This window comes from Centropristis striata, chromosome 5 (genome assembly GCF_030273125.1).
Source record: "Centropristis striata isolate RG_2023a ecotype Rhode Island chromosome 5, C.striata_1.0, whole genome shotgun sequence".
In the NCBI taxonomy this organism is placed as follows: Eukaryota; Metazoa; Chordata; class Actinopteri; order Perciformes; family Serranidae; genus Centropristis; species Centropristis striata.
The window spans coordinates 12,175,718-12,192,982 of NC_081521.1; the positions used below are offsets into that span (position 1 = coordinate 12,175,718).

The 17,265-nt window shown below is 44.2% G+C and overlaps 1 protein-coding gene across 1 annotated transcript; it reads left to right on the plus strand.

Moving 5' to 3' along the window:
- The first annotated feature begins 2,202 nt into the window (after positions 1–2,202).
- LOC131971161 (uncharacterized) lies at positions 2,203–6,658 on the plus strand. Its single transcript, XM_059332483.1, has 2 exons — positions 2,203–3,484; positions 6,287–6,658. Exons 1-2 carry the CDS (start codon positions 2,459–2,461, stop codon positions 6,656–6,658), a joined length of 1,398 nt encoding a protein of 465 aa, XP_059188466.1. The 5' UTR covers positions 2,203–2,458.
- The last annotated feature ends 10,607 nt before the right edge of the window (positions 6,659–17,265 follow it).

Consider the following 17,265-nt stretch of genomic DNA (forward strand, 5'->3'; position numbering starts at 1 on the left):
TCCTCCATCAAAAGGTGCAGTTCGTCATCCGGCAAAGGCTGTCATACAAAGAAAATTGAAAGGACTTAAAATGAGTCTCTTTATTTATTCCTCTGTCTCATTCTCACTTCATAAAACTGCTTCACAACATGTAACCTACTTTTCACAGTTTGGGTTATTCTTCTGAAACTGTAGATAACATGCTGGTTAAATACTGGGTGCCATGCCCAGGGCCGTCACCAGGGATTTGGGGGCCCATGAATAAATATCTCATTGGCCCCCCACTTCAATACTGCAAACTACACTACCCCTAAAACTACATCACTGATGTCATTTTAGGATCATTGTGTGGAAAAATAATTATAGTATCTACATTTTTTAAAATCATTTTTTAACGATTATAATAAAAATTAAACATATTATTTACCCGATAGCCAGATGGTCCGGGTTGACTGGACTGCAGGTTCTGAGGCTGATTCTGTTGTGCCATCAGGTGTAAGCAAAGAGAAGTACATCGCTGCTGAAAGTTTACCACCATTGATTCATTGTCAAGTAAAGCAACAGAGAAAAAAAATTATGTTAGAATACACAATGTATGGAGTAACTCTTGTTAGTATAAAGCAAAGTGGTTTATTTCATGTCGACTATCTGTTTAATTGCACCACTCACAGACAAGACCAATCCTTCTTTGTAAAAAACTATGTGACATACTCCCGACCTTTATCTGCCTTGTGTAGTCTTCCTTCCTTTCCTTGCTTTTTTGAAAACCTGACTTTCTATTCGGTGGATGAGACAAGATGCTGCAACACTTAGACGCGTCCTAACTTTCCCCTCAACATAGCATCCTTGGCCATGCTGTTGTTCTCATTTTAACCCAAACCACAATATTTCTCCAATCCTTGTGCCTAAATCTTAACACCACACCACAGCATTGTAGCACCACAAAACAATTATTTTTTAAGAAATACCTTGCAGTCACTGGACTCCAGTGTGTGTTTTTTCGGACCAATGAACATTCACCAAGATATTGATGTTCAGTTGAGCAGCTACGACCCAGTGGGCATTTTTCAGTTGAAAAGAAATTCAATTTAATTTCAGAACGATGGTCACCATTGAAACGATGTTCAAAACTGGTTCAAAAGTGAATCTTTTTTTACAGATTATCTGAAAAATGTTGATTGAATGTTCCCATTTAGACCGAGTCTTTCAATTTTCATGTGCAAAAAGTAAACATGTGCATAGAGAAGCTTTGGATAAATACCTTTGCACTAATCACTACATTTCCTCTTTCAACCTAAAGCTGAACAATTGTTAGAGATTATCAAACAAATTTGTGTTTTGCGACACACTAAAATGTCATATTTTAGTCAGCTGAAAAGAGGTCTTAGACCATATATCACCCAGTTTTCAACTAGAAATAAACATTGAAATCCATGTTGTTGCTCTCGGGGTGATCGAGCTAATAAGCTAAAAAAATATCAGAAAACAAACCACTTCTGCAATTGCTTCTCTGAGGTTTCTTTCATTCCTCTCTGTCTGCTGTTTTTCAGAAAGTGTTGGGTCAGTGGATTTCTTTATCAGTTCATCAGCAACGTCAAAACATTCTTGCCATTTTCCCTCCCATATTTTGTCAATGAAAGCTACATTCAACTTTTCTTTCGCTGCCGTCGTCAAAATCTCTTTCAGAACATTTTCCTGCTCGTCGAGAATCAGTTTTTCATACAGAAACCTTTGGTCACAACACTGGCAATTTCCTTCACAGCATTTCCTCCATCCATACATTGACATTAGGCCCACCACACAGATGATACAGAAAAGCATAGGGAGGCCAATTTCCTGAAAAGAAGCAGTAAAGGTGGTTTTAGAATAAGACCACAGTGAATTAGACCCAAAGCAGTATGCGGACTAAGATGATGTGTACAGAAGAAGTAAAATCTCACCTTTGAATTTTGTTTAATTTCAGCAATGATTATTTGTTCTGCAGATGTTATGTTGTTTTTGTCTTTGCAGGCTAACTGTGCATCATCGAGACAGCAGGCATACCAGTCTCCATCGATGTACACAAGGGCAACCCACAGCAGACCGATGAAAGCTGCTTTGATCAGGTGATAGACTGTGTGGAGGGGGCGTGGTGCATCAGCTGCAGGAGAGAGGTGTGGAGAGGGCTCAGGAGAGCAGCGCCAGGTGAGAGTGATTGACACAACTGCATGGCATTAGCTAATCACTCTCTCCCTTTTAAAACACAGTAGCGTGCTGGACCTGGGAGGAAGGATGACTGGAGCACGCACACTCCAGAGGGGTGTTGAGCTGACGGAGCACGGCAGCAATACGCCTGTGAACGGCTCTGTACTACTGTGGTAGTGTGTAATTAATAAAAGTAATCTGAACTGTTATTGTACTCCGTGTCATATCTGCTGAGGAGAAACTCACGGTGGCTCAAACCACGCCACATTGGCGCCTGAACAGGGACTCAGCAGAGATGTCGGAGCCACAATCGCCAGTGACCACGCTGGCGCAGATGCTGGCGGAGGTGGCAGCTATGAGCCGGGACCAGGCAGCGCTCAATAGGCAACAACTGGCCGCTCTCCAGTTCCAGGCGGAGAAACAAGCGGAGCTGCTGGAGGTGATGGTGAATCGTGTTGGGGGGGCGTCGTCAGCCCCCTCGCTCGCTGGTGTCACGCTCCAGAGGATGGCGGCCCACGATGACCCCCAGACTTACCTGGAAATGTTTGAGGCGACGGCGACGGCGTGCAACTGGCCGGAGGAGGAGTGGGCTGTGCGCCTGCTTCCCCTGCTGTCGGGAGAGGCGCAGACGGCGGCCCTCGCCCTACCCGGACCCTCCCGGTGCCGGTTCGGGGACATCAAGCGGGCAGTCCTGGACCGTTTGGGGTTCTCCGCAGAAGACCAGCGGCGCAGGTTCCGGGGGACCAAGCTGGGTCCCGCTGATCGACCATTCGTCTACGCACAGCAGCTGAAGGATGCGGCGACCAGGTGGCTTCAGCCGGGGAGCTCTGCGGGCGAGGCGCGGCTGCTGGAAGCCGTAGTTTTGGAGCAGTTTGTGGAGGGGCTCCCAACGGCCACCTCGGACTGGGTGCGCTGCCACCGCCCTGCGGATCTGGCGGCTGCCATAACTCTGGCGGAGGACCATTTGGCTGTTCTCTCCTGGGGCCGGGCACATGAGGGTCGGCCAGCCTCTCCCGTCCGTCCCATACCGGCGCCCCGCAGGAGACCGGTGCCGGGTCCCCAGCCCTCCACGGCCGCTAGACCCTCTCCTCGCCCGCGCACTAATCCTCCCTCTCTTTTCTGTCCTTCCCAGGCTCCAGCCGCTACGGGCGCTGCTCTCGACCCACAGAGGGTTCCTCAGGCGGCAGGGCAGGAATGCTGGAGGTGTGGACAACCCGGACACTTCCGCCGAGAGTGTCCACTCATGGAGGTCGGTCAAGTGGTCCGGGTTGTCGGACCTCCAGCACCCTCCCCCGGTCTAGGAGGGACGTACAGCGTTCCGGTAAGGATCCAGGGTGGTACACATCAGGCAATGGTGGACTCTGGCTGCACGCAGTCTATAGTTCACCAGAATCTGATTCGACCCGGGGCATTGAGGGAGGCGGGCTGGGTGGATATTAGGTGTGTGCATGGGGACATCCACAGATACCCTGTAGTACCAGTGGAAATTCGGTTTAAGGGAAAAAAGCATAGTGTGAAGGCTGCGGTTAGCTCCCGCCTGACGCACCCCCTGATTCTGGGTACTGATTGGCCGGGGTTTGACAGATTAGTGGGACAGTGTGTGGGGGTGCGTTCACGACCGACAGGGACATGGGATATGTGCGCTGTGCTCAGTGGTGACGCGAGGTTGTCCGACACTGCAGACGGGGAGGGGGAGCCGGCGGTGCCTCCACCGGAGGCTCCGCAGGTGCCCGTTTTTGCCTCCATGGAAGATTTTCCACTCGAGCAGTCTCGTGATGATACTCTACGCTTTGCCTTCGACCAAGTGATAAAAATTGATGGTCACATGGTGCGCCCTGATGCAGCGTTAACGTATCCCCACTTCTCACTGCGCGGGGACAGATTATACAGGGTGAGTCGTGACACTCAGACAAATGACATACTTACCCAGTTGTTGGTACCAAAAAGCCGCCGGGAAATGGTTTTCCAGGCGGCTCATTTTAACCCGATGGCTGGGCATATGGGGTATGAAAAGACACTGAACCGTGTAATGGCCCGATTCTATTGGCCAGGCATTCGGGCAGACGTGCGCCGCTGGTGCGCGTCTTGCCCTGAATGCCAGTTGGTTAACCAACCGGCCGTCCCGAGAGCGCCCTTGCGCTCATTACCACTGATTGAGATCCCGTTTGAACGTATTGGGATGGATCTCATCGGGCCATTTCACCGGAGCGCACGGGGATATCGCTTTGTGTTAGTTCTTGTGGATTACGCAACGCGATATCCAGAGGCAGTGCCGCTGCGCACCATCTCTGCAAAGAGTGTGGCGCAGGCACTGTTTCAAGTTATCTCCCGAGTCGGGATCCCGAAAGAGATCCTGACTGACCAAGGCACCCAGTTTATGTCACGAACACTGAGAGAACTGTACGGATTATTGGGCATCAAGTCTATTCGAACCAGTGTTTACCACCCGCAAACTGACGGCCTCGTTGAGCGCCTGAATAAGACTTTGAAGTCCATGATCCGTAAGTTTGTGCACGATGATAGTCCTAATTGGGATAAGTGGCTAGATCCTCTGCTGTTTGCAGTGCGCGAGGTACCCCAGGCCTCCACGGGATTTTCTCCCTTTGAACTGCTGTTTGGCAGGAAACCACGCGGGGTTTTGGACCTTGTTAAAGAAAGCTGGGAGGAAGGTCCAAGCCCCAGTAAAAATGAAGTGCAATACGTCCTGGACCTGAGAGCAAAACTCCACACACTGGGGCGGTTATCACGGGAGAATTTGCTCCGGGCCCAGGAACGTCAGCAGCGGCTGTACAACAGAGGATCTAAGCTAAGACAATTTTCACCGGGAGATAAAGTGCTTGTATTACTCCCATCGTCCACCTCCAAATTACTCGCCAAGTGGCAAGGACCCTTTGTGGTCACACGACGAGTGGGTGATGTCGATTATGAGCTTGTGCGATCTGACAGGGGAGGGGCTACGCAGATTTATCACCTCAACCTCCTAAAAGCATGGAGAGAGGCTGAGTCTGTTTCCCTGGTGACGGCAATTGCAGAGAGAGATGAGTTGGGGCCTGAGGTTCCAAAATCGGCCAATCCTGCCTCGCTCCTTTGTGAAAACCATCTCTCACCGTCTCAGAGAACAGATATTGCCAGGTTGCAACAGAGTTACGCTGACGTGTTCTCCCCCCTGCCAGGACGCACAAGTCTTATTCAACACAACGTTGAGACTCACCCGGGCGTGACGGTGCGTTCACGGCCCTATCGGTTACCTGAACACAAAAGAAAAGTGGTTCAGGCAGAATTGAAAGCGATGCTGGAGATGGGGGTAATAGAAGAGTCCAACAGTGCCTGGTGTAGCCCCATCGTTCTTGTGAGCAAGAAGGATGGGTCCATCCGGTTCTGTGTGGACTATCGCAGGGTGAATGATGTTTCACGGTTTGACGCCTATCCAATGCCTCGGGTCGACGAGCTCCTGGATCGCCTGGGCACTGCTCGTTTTTTCACGACACTGGATTTGACCAAGGGCTACTGGCAGATTCCCCTATCTCCAGAGTCCAGGGAGAAAACGGCCTTCTCCACTCCGTACGGTTTGTACCAATTTGTTACACTTCCGTTCGGGTTGTTCGGGGCCCCAGCCACATTTCAACGCCTCATGGACCGCGTGCTGCGGCCACATGTTGCATATGCTGCCGCCTACCTGGATGATGTAATCATCCATAGCACCACTTGGGCGGAGCATGTGCGGCAGGTGGCTGCGGTGCTGGGTTCACTGAGGCAGGCGGGGCTCACGGCCAACCCGAAGAAGTGTGCAGTTGGACGGAGGGAGGTACGGTATCTGGGGTACCACTTGGGCGGCGGGCAGGTGCGTCCACAGGTAGATAAGACAGCTGCTATTGCAGCCTGCCCAAGGCCCAAGAGCAAAAAAGAGGTGCGGCGGTTCTTGGGGCTGGCAGGCTATTACCGGCGGTTTATCCCCAATTTCGCGGAGCTGACCAGCCCCTTGACTGACCTCACCCGAAAGGGTGCCTCAGATCCGGTCCAGTGGACGGAGCGGTGCCAGGTGTTGCTTGAGAGGGTTAAACAGACCCTCTGTGGGGAGCCTCTTCTCCACACACCTAACTTCTCTCTCCCTTTTGTCCTGCAGACTGATGCGTCGGGCAGAGGGCTGGGGGCCGTTCTGTCTCAGCAGGTGCAGGGCGTCGACCGCCCGGTGCTCTACATCAGCCGGAAGCTGTCCGAAAGGGAGGCCAGGTACAGCACGGTGGAGAGGGAGTGCCTGGCCATCCGGTGGGCGGTCGATGCTCTGCGGTACTACCTGCTGGGGCGCCCATTCACCCTCTGCTCGGACCATGCTCCCCTCCAGTGGCTCCACCGCATGAAGGATGCCAACGCCCGGATCACCCGTTGGTATCTGGCAATACAACCGTTTAAGTTCAAGGTGATCCATAGGCCGGGGGCGCAGATGGCTGTGGCCGACTTCCTTTCCCGCTCCCATGGGGAGGGGGGGGGGGAGTAGGTTAGGCCGGACGGCTCCCCGGCCTAAGTCGGGCGGTGGAGGTATGTGGAGGGGGCGTGGTGCATCAGCTGCAGGAGAGAGGTGTGGAGAGGGCTCAGGAGAGCAGCGCCAGGTGAGAGTGATTGACACAACTGCATGGCATTAGCTAATCACTCTCTCCCTTTTAAAACACAGTAGCGTGCTGGACCTGGGAGGAAGGATGACTGGAGCACGCACACTCCAGAGGGGTGTTGAGCTGACGGAGCACGGCAGCAATACGCCTGTGAACGGCTCTGTACTACTGTGGTAGTGTGTAATTAATAAAAGTAATCTGAACTGTTATTGTACTCCGTGTCATATCTGCTGAGGAGAAACTCACGGTGGCTCAAACCACGCCACAGACTGCATCCCAAAAAAACCTGTTACAGCAACACTGGTTGATGCATTGCCATCCGAATTCAGGACAACTCAGAGATGGACAGGTACACTGATACCTCCAGGTTCTGTGAAACGTTATGTCCGTCCAAAGTACCAGGCCAAATGTTATCAAGACTGGCAGAACCATGTATAAATAGCAGTAGTTAGTTAGGTATTTGCAAGTGCATTCCATATCTCTGCCGAACAAAACATAGTGAGTAAAAATCACGATGATAGTAGTGTAGAGGCCCAGTCTTGCAAAAGGGAAATAGGGTGGTAATGGTTTCATCTTTCATCAGCGGACAGTCAACGTCTGATAAAGCTGAGGGCTGTAAGATGAAATATATATCAGCACGTCAACTTGACTTTGCTGATGGGAAACAAACCTTTGTTTGTTTCCCATCAGCAAAAGTCAGAGATCGGACTGGTTTGAGGAAGCGGGAAAATGGCTGCGGGACAGACAGGAGGTATGTGACAGACAATCAGAAACAGTGAATGTGGGAAAAGTATCAAGAGACCAACCAGGCATTTGTGCCAGGCAGGCAGTTATTTTATAATGTGTGCCCCTTATGAAATGTGCTCTGCTTCTTTTGCTCAATCCCAAAACCTGTCAGAACACAAATCATATTTCAGATTTGCACAAAGCAAAAGGCATTTTCGGCGATTGGCCAGGCTAAAAACAGCCTTACATTAATTTTGAACTGGACCATCTGCAGATGAATTCAATACCTGATATGTTAGGTTAGGTACAAAATCACAGGGAGGTATGTTCAGAGGCAACCAAAACCACCAGAGAGGTGTTCCATCAAGGTGGATTCAGGAAAAGCCTGGCTTGATATGATAAGTCTTGCTAATTTAAATGAGAGATGAGTTCCATTAAAGTGGCTTATGTGACTCCCTGCTCAGTAACCATGGTAACTTATACCTCTGAACTAGCCTGCTCCGTAGTAGACTAACTGATGAGTTAACTTTAGCTGTGTGTCAAATGATTCCAGATGGGCGGAGAAAATATCCCAAAAGACAGTTCTGTCATGTTTCTTTTCGTGGGCGCATCACTTTTGTCATGTCCGTGCTGAAAGTTTAAACTTAGTTTTTATGTGTACACTGGATGGTTTAAAACTTTTTTCTCACAATGTGACGAGGCATGAATTTACGCACCTATTTCAGTCAATCCGTTTTTAATTCATGCAACTTTTAGTTTGGAGTGAACCCTTTATTTGAAAGCTCAACATGTACAATTAAGGTGTTTTTTAGTAGTCCTTTATTCATAACTTTATTCATCTTTAACCATGACCTTCTGCTGCTGCTGTGGTAAAATGTATACTTACATCATTCTCTAGTTTCTTTATCTCCAGCTTATTTTATTACAATTTTGGATTTTTGTCTCGATATCGAGTTTTTGGTTTCGTGCCCACATCCTGTAAAAGAAAACGTGTCAAAGAGTAGCTGATTATGAAGTTGCCAATTATTATTTAATTTCTCAGTTTCATCATCGCTTGCTGCTGTAGTTGTTCCAGCTGTGTCCTGCAGCAATGTGCATGGTTACCACAATCTGTAGAATGAAGACAGCACAAGTATTATCACGTTTTCACTTCACAAGTAATTTTGTGGCTGTTCAGATGCTCCTGTTGAGATGTAACAGAATAATTAATATAGGGCAGGGCTACTTCACCCAGTTAGGCCAATTAACTGTTAATTCATTGTAGTTGTGAGTTCCCCCATGTTATGCTGGACTTACACCAAAAGATTTCCCCAGTCCCAGACTAAAAACTGAAAGTCTTTAGTAAATCTAGGAGTTTTACTGGAGTCACGGCGCTCCCGTCATCTCCATGGTTAAGTTTAAGGTAGTAATCTGCTCTGTTTCATATTAGTCTTTTCCTAGTCTTGGGTTTGGATCATATCAAACGTGTTTGATATTATCTCCAGTCTCAGTGACGTAACACAATCACCAACCAATAGATGAGCGGGGTAAAGGTCCCCGGTTCCAGACCGGCCAGTAAAACCACTTCCACAGGAAAAAGTCACATCACAATAATGATAGTAAACTCAGTCCTAAATACAAATATAGTGATGTCATATATTTAGATTTTATGGGGCGCTGTTTCTTAGTAAAGACAACAGTAAGGTGACCCAGTTAAAATGTATAAATAAATGTATAGATAAATAAGTAATACATAATTGATGATTAATGTATGATTAACGAAATGAGATTTTAAAGAGCTGATAAATATAACTATTCAATTAAACACATAATTAAATAGGACATAAATGTATATCATAAATTCATTTCTAAATGTTCCTTTCCTTTATTCTTCCTTATATCTATTTTTTACTGTAAAATAGTCAACTTTTCATGTGATAAAAGCAGAAACCCTTTTTCAGCTTTGTGAGGGGCATTTTGTGGCGTCTTCTCTTATTTCTTTTTTTTTCTCAACACAAACCACTGAGTCACACACTAGAGCAGCTGGAGCCAAAAGCTGCTTCTCCTCCATTTAGTAAGATGTTTACTAAGAGCATGATGGGAAAAAATGCTAAAAGAATCTAGTTGTAGTCTTGTAAATAGTGACCCTGCAAGATTCAAAGTCTTTGTAGAATCTTTTGCCATGCCATCTCCCTGGCTCTGTTAATGGCAGCAGTATTGCCTGTTTTTGCGATCATCATTTGATATTCTTCATAAAGCTCATTCAGCGCTGCTTTTCACTTCTTATTGTGACATCTTATTGGCTGCCCCCGGCTGTTCCACGATCGATTAATACAGGCTGCTTATATACTGAGTTTTCATTGCTAAACCATGCCCGAGTGACAGTAAGTTCTCTGCTTAAGTTATTTCCTTCTCTGTCTTTGTTCATGTTTTCCCACAACCACAAATACATTGTAAGACTTGATGTTAAATTAATTCAAATACCATCTTCCATCTCAACTTCCAAATGAATGCAGAAATTAAAGAGATTTAAAATGAAGGTAAATTAAACTATATTTAAATTTAAATATAGTTTAATTTACCTTCATTCTTCTTTCATATTTACATTTAGAAAAACAAGTAATTGATGTCACTACAAAGATCAAACATTACACGTTTTTTCTGACTGCAAACAAATATCAAGTCCAATATCATGACCATAAAAAAACATGAGTGTGGGTTGCTATGCTAATCAAAAATAAAATTCATAATTTAGGAAGCTGAAATGAAAATTGATCACTTGAACAGTATCAGTGCACAACCTACTGCCGCTTCCCTGAGCTTCTGGAATTCTTATTACTCTTCAGATACAGGTAAAATATCAACATGGCAGCATGTCCCAATAAAGGGTTTTTCCCCCCAAAACACTTGGGGGACACTGAGTTGTCCAGAAGTGGTTAAGTTCAGTTTAAAATCAAAGTAAAGACAACTTTAGTTTAATAAAAAATAATGCTTCTTCCATATTCTACTTTTACTTGACAGATTGTATGAGCTGTTAAGTAGGCTGTATGCACATAAAAGCAAGAGGACAATAAAAAAAGAAAAACGTGGAAGTCACTGTGCAGCCCCACCCTACCCCCTCCCATGCTATATGGTCTGATTGACTCTAAACGGGACCATAATTTACTAAATGTACATCATGCTGTATTTAAGAATACTTGAATGTTTTCTGAGTAGCCCCCTGCTGGACATTAGAAAGAATGCAGGTATAGAGTTCTTTGATTTCACTTTTCAAAGCCAGAGGTTGCTGTCTGCTACCAGAATTTGCAGGGTGAAATTAGTCACCCATAAGATATTTTCTTCTGTTTCCTCATTCCCTCATTCCTGATGCAGTCCTCTCACAACAATAAGGAATAACAATAGGTGTAGTGGATATCCTTTTATGTTGTCATCCAGGAGGATGGAGACCGTCTGTGCTGAGAAAAAGAAAGATCACAGAGAGAAATCCCTTAAGTGAAGGCCTTCTCTTGAGGCGCCGTCTGAGCCTTCATTTCTCTGGTTCGTGGTTTCCCCTTTGCCACAGGGATGAGTCATTTCAACCTATGAGACACAGACATGTTGTCTACTGATTTTACCAACACATAATTTGATGATTTAAAAGCATGGATAACTCCTGAGAATGTGTCTGGATGTTGATTCACATTGAATAAAAGTTTTCATATAAAAAATAAATACAGAAACGTCTGATCAACTAAGTAATTACTTGCTTAACAATTTTGACTTCTGGGCCGTCCCGTTGACACACCTGGTAGATCGTGTACCATAGAGGCACTGTCCTCGTGAGCAGGCGGCCAGGGTTCGAATCCGATTCGGGGCCCTTTCCCGCATGTCTTGCCTTTTACTCTGTCACTCTGTTTACTCTGTCTCTGTCAATAAAGCCTTGAAAACGGCCATAAAAAAGAATGACTTCCAGTTTAAGCTCTGCCCATTTTGAGAAACAAAATCTTGACCAAAACAAACAAAATTGTTGAAAATGCAGATACAAAAAGACAAAAAATAACTATTTAACCTCTCTACCTCCATACAACTTTTTGAACTGAAATTAACTGAATGACAAAGTAAAATTTATATTTTTGAGTCCTTCCCTGGTCTCATCAAAACCTGCCAAATGACCCATTTTACTGTCAGAATTTGATCCATTCTGTCTGATAACGTTTAGAGAGTGTAGAAGAGCCATAAGATTAAATTGTTTTATTCACATTCAACTTAGCCAAGTGCTAAACAGGAAGTCCCTTTCCAGTTTTGCAAGACTTAGGACCAATGGGCTGCAGAGCCTGTCACCTAGTTAGCATGCAGTGCTGTCCTTAATGGTCCATAATAAAACTTTTTTTTATGACATGCAAGTTGGTGAAACGCACATTGAGCAGACAGGAACAGTCCCTGGGTTTATTTTAAGTAAATGACATAAGTCCAAAGAGAAGCAGTAATGATTCCATATGAAAACAGGAATGGAGCAGCTAAACATTACCGCAGGTAGCTGCAGGTAAGTGTTCAGGTGAGTTGCTGGTCAAGGTTCTGATAACATGGTTCAGAGGCTGGAAATCAAGACATGAGCAACATTGATGATTTGGCAAGCAGTGAGCAGTAAAGAGACGATAAGATCCTGCAGGGCTGACAAAATGACCGTGGAAACAGGTGTGAGCAAGTTTACAGGGGATTCAGGTAACTGGGACAGCAGGAAAGAGGTTACTGCAGAGCAGCAGAGAGTGGCTGGATGTGAAAGTCTGGGATCAAACTGGTTTGAGGAAGTGGGCATATGGCTGCAGGGACAGACAGGAAGTATGTGACAGACAACTAGAAACAGTGAATGTGGGAAGAGTATCACAAGACCAACCAGGCATTTGTGCCAGGCAGGCAATTATTTTATAACGTGTGCCGCTTATGAAATGTGCTCTTCTTCTCCTGCTCAATCCACTCAACCTGTCAGAACAGAAATCATGGGGGGGCTTGCAGGATCTGCATTGAGTGGAATTTCCTAGTTGTAACGGCTCATAATGCACAGGCTTGTAGATTCTCCATTTTTTTTTGTTCAACCTGGCCATCAAACCTTAAAATCAGAGGGAGGAATCAGGGGTATGATCAGAGGCAACCAAAACCACCAGGTGTCTTTATATGCAGATGACTCCATATATATATATATATAGAACAAAACATAGTGAGTAAAAATTACAATGCTAGTAGCTTAGATGCAAAGGGAAAATTAGTCAGTCAATGATTTCATCTTTCATCAGCGGACAGTCTACATCCGATAAATCTGAGGGCTGTAACATGAAATATATCAGCAGGTCAATGTGACTTTCCTGTTCGGCAACAAACCATTGTTTGCCCATCATGCTGAGTTTTCATTGGTGGACCATACCTGAGTGACAGTGAGTTCTCTGCTAGAAGTTATTTCCTTCTCTATTCTATTTGGTCATGTTTTCCCACAACAACATATACAACAATTGTATGAGATATTAATATCCGGCTGCACAAGGATAGGGAATGAAGAGAACCTTCTCTTGAACTCCAGGAAGGCGTCTTCTACCACACAAACGGCACAGACAGAGATGTTAACTTGGTCAAAGGTGATACTACCTCACTGTAGCTGCGAATGAACCAGTGTTAGAAGTTTACAAATCCCAAGAACCTCTGCAGTTGTTTTCGGGTGTTGGGTCTGGGCTACTAAGTGACAGTTTGAATCTTGGCTGGGTCCGTCCTCACCTGTCCACCACAATATATAGCACAAGAAGGAAAAAGAAGTGGCATGGTAATCACACTTTTCACCCTTAACAACCCTTGTCACACAACCTCTCGAGACCCTGTCACACATGAACTATGTGCTCCTCAAGGTTGTGGGAGAATATGAGTATGTCATTAAGGTAGACAAACATGGAATGGTTGAAGAAGTCTCTCAAAACTTCATTGACCGTAGCCTGAAAAATGGCTGTTGCACTGGTTAATCCGAATGGCATGACAAGATACTTAAAGTGTCCTAGAGGTGTGTTGAATGCTGTCCTCCACTCATCCCCTTTCTTAAACTGAACCAAGTGGTAGACATTGCATAGATCCAGCTTTGTAAAGATTGTAGCTCCATGGAGGGTTTTAAAAGCAGAGTTTATGAGTGACGTGGTACTTTTTTTTAATAGTGATATTGTTAAGGCCTCGAAAGTCAATGCATGGTCTCAGTGTCTTGTCCTTTTTGTCAACAAAAAAAGATACCAGCACGGATGAAGGACGGATGATACCCGAGTTGAGTGACTCTAGAATGCAGTTCTTCATGGCTCCACGTTTGGGAGCAGAGAGGTTGTAGAGCCAGCTAGTGGGTAGTGGAGCTCCAGGCAGAAGCTTAATGGAAAAGTCATAGGGCCTGTGAGGAGGTAGGGACAAGGGTCACTGTTTGCTTAATACCTCAGCGAGGCCATGGTAGACTGAGGGTACACAGGATAGATCAGGGGGTTCTGGTGGAGCAGTACTGGGTCATTGAGAGCACATGGGTTGAGCACATTTTAGACATGAGGAATGACATTGAGAACTTCAACTTATTATTTTATCTGTGGTCCAGTCAATTATGGGGTTATGAACCTATAGGCCTACCAACTAGACAATCCTTCACTGCCTTGTCTAACCCCTTGAAAAATATACACTATAAAGCCTGATCATCCCACCACAATTCAGCTGCTAATGTGCAAAATTTGAGTAGTTAGCTGCGCTGGGGGAGTCATACCAGAGGAGAACTGAGTGAAGGTGGTGTTAGTAGTGTGAAGGAAATTTGGTACTTCCTATCATGGTGGGACATGAAGTAGGCTGCGACCTACTTGATATTCAAGACGCCAGGCCTTGTGGGAACTCACTGTGAACTTAACTCTGATAACACCATGATTGAGGGGACCATGTAGATCAGAGGACTCTGTCCTGATGTGATGTATAGGGCAGGAAGATAGGACCACATTGAGACTTGCTGAAGAATCAATGTTGGGAAATACAACAGATATAAGTCGAGCTGTGTATGGGACTTTGTTGTACTGTGAAAGAGCCATTCGGGATTGTGCGGTGTATGGAATACGATTGTGCTTATAAAACTTGCTGACCAGAGTATTGAGTGCTTTGTGTTTAACCAGCTCACCCATTAACTTAGTGCAGTTGTCAAAATTGCCACGACAGTAGTGATAGGGCCGTGCCAAAAAAGCAGCAATAAAAAAGCAAATTATTGAAACCAAACCTTCTGACACCCTTTCCACCAAAAATACTTCTCCCCTTCCTCAACTGGACTGTGTGGCAATGTAATGGGCTCAGATAAGAAAATCAGCAAGAACTTAAGTACAAAGTATTTGACCTGTAATCAATGATTTGGTTTATGTGTGTTTAAGTGTCATTGTTGTGATATTGGTAAAGCTAAATCATTGTATGTATGTTAAGTTGTATGTTAACCTTGCTTTACACAGTTGTACATGCAAACTCTACTGACTTCTTTAACTTGTTTAAACAATGATTCACATACATTATACTTTAAGTTGGCTTTTAACAAACACACAGTTTTGTATTGGCTGCACAGCAGCACATGGCCATTGTCATCCAAGGCAGGAAAAGGCCATTTCTCCCTCAACACTATTGGTGAGCTTTTGGTTGGCTTGACTGGTTTATTTAGAATAAATACCTTTTTGGAATACACATGCTGTCTATTTAATGTTGTACACTGTGAACGATATGTCAACCTATTCTATTCTAATTCCAAATTCATTCAACCACTACAAAATATAAATATGGTAATTTGATTATAATAATTAAGTTAATTATTAATCAGTGTTCCAAATTGATAGTTTAGCAAATTTATGAGACTGATTTAGGTGAATTGGCTATCTTTTTTCTGTTTTACAGGGTGGTGCCCCACGAGTGATGACTATTATAATTAATAATATTCATGATTATTATTTAAAATTCAAATCTATAATCTAACCACACTTTTGAACCGTAAGACCCACACAAGTTGCTCAGGTTCATCCTTACATATTTGATATCCTTAAAGGGGGGATAGCATTAATGATAACAGCCTTTTAAAAAAAAAAAAAAAACATATTTGATGCCCTGTGCAAGGTATCATTTATTTATGAATCCCTACACCTCAAAATGGGATACCACTCTGTAAAACAGAGAAAATACAGCCAATTCAACTAAATAATTCTCATAAAGTTACTAAACTATTTATTTGGAACTCTGATTAATAACAAACTTAATCATTATAACCAAATTGTCATATTCATATTTAGTTATGGTTGGAGGAATTCAGATTTCTTTTTATAGAAGAGATTGGCATCACTCATATATTTAGAATATTAAATTGACACCATGTGTAATCCAAAAAGTATTTATTTATAAAATGGCTTTCTGGGTAAGGTCAGAACTGGCACATCTTTAGACAAATGGTCATAAAATCATCATGTGCAGTCTTTGAATTCCTCTACAAAGCTGTGTGTTTGTTAGACATATTGTTTGTGAAGTAGTTTGCCAGAGTAAATTGAGTTAGTTGCATTTACAGCTCTGTGTTTGTGTCAAGCAAGGCTTGAATGACATTCAACTTCAAGTGATGTGGCTACACAAATATCACAGAAATGATACTTAACAACACACATAAACCTAATCATTGATACAGGTTAAAATCTTGTGCTTAGCCTTTTGCTTGTTTCTACCTTATCTAAAGCCCAGTACATACTAATCTCCAAATGAGAAGGATTGTGAAGAAAGGCACAGAAAAGGGTTAAAGGTTCGCTTCTGAGTGGGATCAAGCAGTTCTTTGCTGGATCTGAGTGCAGGCTGGTCACTGCTGTTGTCCATTTGCTGTCTTGGCCCCTATTGCTGGCTGCTGTAGTAGTAAACATTGTGTTCACGAATCACTACTACTAGGCTATGTGGCTGTAGGGTTACTTATCACTGAAGGGAGATCTCTGCAGGGGGCCTCAGACCTGTCCTTTGAGTGGAGACGGAGAAGAGAGGTGTGTGTGGGGGGGTTCTGGCCATGCCAGATCTGCGTCCCCAGAAAAGCCAAATTTCAAACAATTTGGAATTTTTTTATTTTGGCAATTTTATGGCAACCATCCTCTAAATGCTCTAGGCCTCTATTTTGTGGTTGTAAAGTTAATTGAGGCTGTGATTATCCTAGAGGTCACAGCAGCTCATTTTATACACTGAGCTCAAGTTTCAATAACTAACATCATCCCACATGAAGAAAATTGGGCTCATTGAATCTACAAGAGTCTCAGCTTTCCATATCTATATCCAATGTATGCAACCCACAGACAGTTTAGGGACCCCAATTTGCAGAAATATTCACATACAATGTAATAATTCAAAATGACAAATTTTAATGGATCAGACAAACAATTTTAATTATGATCTATTCTCTATAAATGGAAATGTGCTTATTCCTGGACCTCTACTATAGTGTGTTATTGTTGCTAATGTGTTGAAGATTTTTTTTCTTGCAAGGTTGCTTGTCAACACCGCCCTCTGTAATCAGTGCTCTACTGTATATCCATATTTCTCATATTAAACCTATGAAACAAAATTATCACATAAGAGAAACTTTGGGATAGGCCATTCAAAGTCATATGCTTCCTCTTCGGGTGGCTAGATTGCTGTGATTGACTACAGTTGACATTAACAAAGACATGAATAACTGCAGCATACCGAGTCATCATTACATTGTTCAAACTGAAAGTATACTCTTTACTGTTTCCATGATGCATCATAAAGATAATATTACAGCATGGAAACA

Coding starts and splice junctions, on each gene's coding strand:
- LOC131971161 (XM_059332483.1), top strand. CDS start 2,459: ATGTCGGAGCCACAATCGCCAGTGACCACGCTGGCGCAGATGCTGGCG. Junction 3,485..6,286: donor GAGGGACGTACAGCGTTCCG/GTAAGGATCCAG, acceptor TTTGTCCTGCAG/ACTGATGCGTCGGGCAGAGG.